Source organism: Cricetulus griseus, chromosome 2 (genome assembly GCF_003668045.3).
Source record: "Cricetulus griseus strain 17A/GY chromosome 2, alternate assembly CriGri-PICRH-1.0, whole genome shotgun sequence".
In the NCBI taxonomy this organism is placed as follows: domain Eukaryota; kingdom Metazoa; phylum Chordata; class Mammalia; order Rodentia; family Cricetidae; genus Cricetulus; species Cricetulus griseus.
The window spans coordinates 16,660,083-16,666,439 of record NC_048595.1 but is presented as its reverse complement, the minus strand read 5'-3'; the positions used below and the strand labels follow the sequence as shown (position 1 = coordinate 16,666,439).

Here is a 6,357-nt window from a genome sequence, read left to right as displayed (position 1 = left end):
CCCAAGACAGAACTATTCTGTCTGCTGGTGGCAGCTGGAATGGACTTCCTCAGAGCCTATTTGGGGCGGCTGCCTGTCTCTCTGCTCCTTGTGCCTAGGGCTGGGCCGTTAGTGATGCTCCAAGAAACAGCTAAGGCCAGGCAAGGAGGGTGGCCCATCTCTTCCCTTCATATTAATTTTCCTGGAAATGTTTCTTGGCTCCGGCCAGCTCAACCTTCCCAGAAGGAGTTGGAGAGAAAATGCTTTTGGCTTCCAATGGGACAGACCGCGTGGATCTCCCAAGCCCTTTTCTTTTCTCCCCTAAGAACCATCATCACTCTCCTTATGAGAATCCTCTTTGAACAAACGGTCCTGGTCCTTGCCTGTCCCGCCCCCTCCCAGATCTAGGTGCCAGTTTCCCCCATTCCCTTTTCGTTCCTTTGACTTGCATGGGTTCTTGGTGTCGTCTCATTGGCTGGAGTGCTGCTTGGTTCTTCCTGTTGCCTGTGGCCTCCTGGCAGGTGGCTGACCCTGCAGTGGACAGGGTAGCAGAGGGACCGACATAGGGGGCTTAGGGGGCGGCGTGGAGGAAGAGGCAAGCCGAGGCAGGCGAACGTCAAACCTCCACAGACTGGATCTGGTTCATCTGGGCCCGCATCACCTGGATACTGTTCAGGATTTTTTTCTGGTGGCCAGCTAGGGTGACCCCAACCCGGAGAATGTCCCTTTGGGAGAGATGGACACAGTTAGAAAAATGTATGTGTTGGGAGGGTGGTGGGCCAGTTGCCTTAACTTCCCCAGGCCCTCAGTGTTAAGGGACAGGGAAAGGATGTGGGGATGGGCAATTGTCAAAGCTGATCTGAGAGATTCTGGGGCCATATCAGCCAATGGGGAGGCAGGAGGCCCTACGGCCATCGGGAAGCAGGGGCAGCCCTGTATTGGTCATGTACCCACTTCCTTGATTTTCCTTCACTACACCCTGGTTTGTAGATGAAAATTCTTCCCAACCCTTCTGGGATTGCCCCAGCCAGAGACCAGAAGGCACCAGGCAGAGCCAGCTATGGATCTGGATAGCGTGACTCCTTAGTCCCCGCTATCCCTGCTATCACGGTCTACGCGCTCTCCAGTGCTCCCCATTTGGCTGGAGGGGTGGGTGGGAAGCAGATGTCAACAGCTTGCAATGGGTGGAGGCCGAGAGGTACTCACTCCATCATCATCTGAGACACAGCGTCAAAGGAGGTGAAGCCTGCGTTGGCGAAGCTCTCCTTGTACTGGCCCATCTTGATGGCTTCCAGCCACTCATCCACCGTGTTAAAGCTGGTGTAGTCAGGGATGGTTCGGTCCAGCAGAGGCAGGTTGATGCTGGGGGAGGGGCAGGTGACAGGGATGGTCAGGGCACATGCCCACAGCCAGGTGGAGGACAGGAATGTGTGGGGTGCCTGAGTGGGTAACCCTGTGTGAACACAGGTGAGTGTGTGTAGATGTTTATGTGTGAATATGGGCATGATTAGAACTTGTACAAGTGAGTATCTATGAGTGCCAGAGGAACTAGGAAAGCTGGGAGGCTCTAGAAACCCCCCAATTACAGGCAGGACTTTGGCGGGACAATGGTTCCAGCTAGTCCCTGCTTCCTCCCCTACAGCCATTCATCATCTTTCTCTGCTCCTGGTATGTGCTTCCGGCATCCGGACCACACTATCAGATCCGCATGCAGACGAGGCTCAGAGCTAATGGGGACAGCCTCTGGGTGGGTAAGGAGTGCACAGCTCTCATGAGGGGAAGGGCCCAGTGGCTTCATTTAGGGCAGCAGTTTGCAACCTGTGGATTGTGACCCCTCTGGGGCCTAACAACCCTTTCACAGGAATCACCTAAGACCATCAGAACACACAGATATTGACATTATGATCACAACAATAGCAAAATTACAGTTCTGAAGTAGCAATGAAAAGAATTCGGTTGGGGGTGGGTCACAACATGAGGAACTGTGGTAAAGGGTTGCAGCATTAGGAAGGCTGAGAACCACTGCTCTAGAATGAAGAATTGCTTGCACAGGGTCAGGGTGAGGGGCAACAGGTAGAGGCTAGCACAAAAGCCTCATGGCCACAGAAGGACTATGACTCAAGGAATTTCCAGGTATGGCTGGTCCTAGTGGTGAGGTACCTGGTTACACACTCCCCGCTAAACCCTGTGGGACTGAGGCTACCTGAGAGTAGGGCCAGCAGCTATGTGACCTGTGGAAGACAGATGACCTGTGTGACATCTGTCCTTGGGTCCAGAGAGTAAGAATGAGCAGGGTCAGAAATAATGAGGCAAGCCTAATGGAGCATGCCCTGGGACCTCAGAAAGGAAGTCCCAGGGTCCCTAAGCCCTGTCCTGGGGCTGAGCTGGTATTTCCACCCTGGGGACATGTGTGTGGTGGGTATGTCCTTCTGAATGGGGGCATGTGTACATTGGTGACTCTGAAGCTGTGTGTGTGTCTGTGTGTGAGGCTGTGCTTGTGTGAGACCAAGCATGAGTGCTTGTGCCTAGCTCTGTGTATGCAGGACTTTGCACAAATGGTGTGTGTGTGTGTGTGTGTGTGTGTGTGTGTGTGTGTGTGTGTGTACATTTGTACATGTGCCACTGAGGGCACAAATGGACACCAAGAGCCCCAGCTCGGTGTGAAGAGAGGAAGGAAGACCAGTGGGAGGAATCTGTGCTGAGCACAGCCAGTTGCCACTGAGACTCCAGACTGTAGACAGCATTTTCTAAATGCTGGCCTCTCCAACCCTGCTTTACAAGGGTCTTCCTCCACCACCCCAGACTGGGTGGGGCCTGGACAGAACCCAGAGGAGATGGGTAGGACTAATGTGAATCACACCCAGAAGTGAGGGCTTGGAGACCTGGGTGGGGCCAGGGCGGTCATACCCAGAGGATAGTGGTGCCATGGCTTTGAGGCTGTTGGGGTTTCGGATCATCTTGTCCAGTGTGTTGACAATTTGTCCGAACTTGGGCCGATGGTTGCGGTCCTTCTGCCAGCAGTCCAGCATGAGCTGGTGTAGGGCGCTCGGGCAGTCCATGGGCGGAGGTAGCCGGTAGTCCTGTTCAATAGCATTGATTACCTGGGAAATCACAGAGGCAGAGTGGGGTTGGGTGGTTGGGGTAAGGACTTTAGACCCCTGCCAGGAATATTTATCCCTGGAGCATTGCAGGCCTGACCCATGGAGCCTCCTCTAGCTCCAGTGGCTTCCTGGGTGCCACCATCACCTGTCTGTCTCCTATGCTAAGTCCTTGCCCTCTCTCTCTCTCTCTCTCTCTCTCTCTCTCTCTCTCTCTCTCTGTCAACCTTGGAAATCCAGTAACCTCAGGTAGCCTGTCCTCAAGACCTATCAGGGTGACTCTATTGTGCTGTGCTGTCCCAGCTCTTTGTTCTCATTATCTGTAAGCCCCCTCCTGGCTCTTACGGCTGTGGACATCCCTGCTGGCCCCCCATTTGACTTTAGGATGGTCATATCCTTAATATGAGTGTCATAGAGATCTGGGGACAGAGGGGGGCCCTGAGCTGGCTGGTGACCTTAGAGCCAATACCTGCCCCTCTGTCAGAAATAGGAGGCCAATGGCTTCAACCCGCTCTGCCACCACGAAGATAAAATTCATCTTCTGGGACTTCACCACAGCTTAACGGATTTCCCCTGCAAGGAGCTGCATCTTTCCAGTGTATTTGTGCGAATGGAAATCCCTGGGGTGACTCCAAACTCCCCCCCCCCCCAAGCCTGCTCCAGTGCAGATCTCAAATGTCACTCAAAGACCCATGTGCTGGAGGCTTGGACCTCAGCCTGGTGCACTATTTGAGGGTGGTAGATCTTTTAGGGGGTGGGGCCTAGTGGGAGGAAGGTAAACTGCTGGAGACATGCCCTGGGAGAGGATGCTGGGATGCTGGTCCCTTTTCCTCCATTCTCTTTGCTTCTTAACTGCTATGAAACAGGCTGTTTCCTTTACATTCCCACTGCCATGTATGGTCCACAAAGAAATGGGCCAACTGGATACAGATGGGAACTGTGAGCTCAAACAAACCTTTCTTCCTTTTAAGTTGATCTTTTCAGGCACAAAGCCTCACCAAGGTTTCTGGCCCCACTTCTCATCCTCTCCTCTGAACCTCTGCAAGAGCTGTTCTTCCCCCGGCACTCCCCAGCTCTCCGAGTGCTACTGATTCTGTGATGACTTCTTGGCTGACCTTGTCCTGACTATCCTGGCCTCCACACCCACAAGCCTTGACATCTGTGTTCTGCACCTGACCATAATGGTCCCTGATGCTTGCAGCTGGTTCCCTGAAAAATTATCTTGGGGCCAATGAGATGGCTCAGCAGGTAAAGGTGCTCACTACCAAGAACCCAGCCCCTGCACGGTGGAAACAGAGAACTGATTCCCACGGTGGTCCTCCAACTTTCACACATGCATCACAGTATCTTAGTGTGAACACACACACACACACACACACACACACACACACACACAGAGAGAGAGAGAGAGAGAGAGAGAGAGAGAGAGAGAGAGAGAGAGAGAGAGAGAGCGAGCAAGCATCGTGGGTCTCTCGGGCCGGGCCACTCCCACATGCTGAGGATTTGCTGATGAGAGGGTGGACCTCCCTAGCCCCTCTTTTTGAGAGTCCAATGTTCATCAGCCTGGGAACCAAGCCTTCAACCTCAGGGAAATCAGCACAAGACCAGGAGCCCCTGGTCTTGGGCTCCTCAACCTGGCAGGCCAGCAAGGCACTACCCACACCCTGGAGACTTACGTCCTGGTTGGTCATGTCCCAGTAGGGCCGTTCCCCGTAGGACATCACCTCCCACATAACAATGCCATAGCTCCACACATCGCTGGCTGAGGTGAACTTCCGGTACTGGATGGCTTCCGGTGCTGTCCAGCGGATGGGGATCTTCCCACCCTAGGGAGCAGAGAGAAGAGGTTGATGGGCAGGGATGGTGACCTGTCTGACCTCTTCTCTCAATACTCCCCACACTGTGCTCTGTCAGACCCCAGGAAGAAAGAATCTCATTGTTTCCCAAACTCCTCAGTTGCTTCAGCCACAGGACATTTGCATATGCTGTTCCTCTGCTGGGAGTGCCTGTCCCCACACTGCCATCTGGAGCCCACCTTTTCACCGTTGAGTCCCTGAAAAGCCTCTCCCTGGTTCTCAGAGAGTTACCAGTCCCCTAGATTCCACAGTGTGCTCATGTCTCTCTTGCCTTCCAAGGCTATGTTCTGGCTCTCAGCCCCTCACTCCCTTCTGCTCATTGTCTCCCTGCCTCAGCAGCCCAGGAGATCCACGAGTGCAGGAGGCTTTCCGTGTGTCCCTTCCTGTCTCCAGGGCCCAGTAAGGCTTTACTTGGGCAGGTCAGTAGATACACATAGCATGGAGAGATGTCTATGCCCAAGGACACTTGATGTCCCCTTACCAGAGCACTGGTATAGGTGGGGTCAGAGGTGTCGTCCTCCAGGAAGCGTGAGAGCCCGAAGTCAGACACCTTGCAAACCAGGTTGCTGTTGACGAGGATGTTGCGTGCGGCGAGGTCCCGGTGTACATAGTTCATGTCTGCCAGGTACTTCATGCCAGCTGCGATGCCCCGAAGCATGCCCACCAGCTGGATGACTGTGAACTGCCCATCATTTTGCTTCAGGGAGGGTGGAAAATAGAGTCAACGGAAGTGTCAGAGCTCTGGAACGTCTCAGAACGGCAGGTGTCTGCCACCTTTGTACACATCCTGGGAAGGACTCAGACACCCAGGAACCTCAGAGTGGCCTAGGAGAGGCCAACCTGAGGAAGGGGGTGAGAACCTCAGCCTTGGAGTAAGCGTACATAGACTGACCCCAACTCTGTCTCTTCTTGGCAGTGCAAACGTGGACATATGACCCACTCTCTGTGAGCCTAATTGCTCACCTGTTAGACAGGGCAGAAGTGACATGTGACCCCTAGGGCTGCTCTGACTTAAACAGGAAGGTACATGGAAGGTGCTAGCATCAACTTCATAAACATTTGTTGAGTGGCAGCTGGCCCAGAGGCCAATGCTCTCTTGTCTTGAGGGCTGACTGTGCTCTCCTGAGGGGATTCATCTGTTGGCCTTATGCTTCATCTTCTCCCTTATCTTGTGCAACTCTGGAGAGCTACAAAGTCTGGTGGACACCAGGATGGGGTGTCAACACCCCTGGTTATGGTCTGGGCTCCCTCTTTTGACCACTGACCTTAGGCAAATGTTTCTGATCTCTGAACTCTATTCTGCTGTGTAATGAGAATGCTTCCTGAGCATGGGCGGGCATGCACCTCAGGTTGTACAACCCTGAGAGAATGCCTGGGATTCCCAGCGAACCACATTGAGAAGGACTCTGAGTTGCTTCTGAGCG

General features: G+C 53.7%; 1 protein-coding gene across 1 annotated transcript in view; it reads right to left on the bottom strand.

The window, feature by feature from the left end:
* Positions 1-595: 595 nt before the first annotated feature.
* Ephb2 (EPH receptor B2) overlaps positions 596-6,357 on the bottom strand; it is a 122,247-nt gene continuing 116,485 nt past the window's right edge. The window contains exons 11-15 of the mRNA XM_027399744.2: positions 5,415-5,630; positions 4,754-4,903; positions 2,887-3,080; positions 1,186-1,341; positions 596-704 (exon numbers count right to left, since the gene is read on the bottom strand). Coding sequence (XP_027255545.1) covers positions 596-704; positions 1,186-1,341; positions 2,887-3,080; positions 4,754-4,903; positions 5,415-5,630 — 825 coding nt within the window. The remainder of the gene's footprint in view (positions 705-1,185; positions 1,342-2,886; positions 3,081-4,753; positions 4,904-5,414; positions 5,631-6,357) is intronic.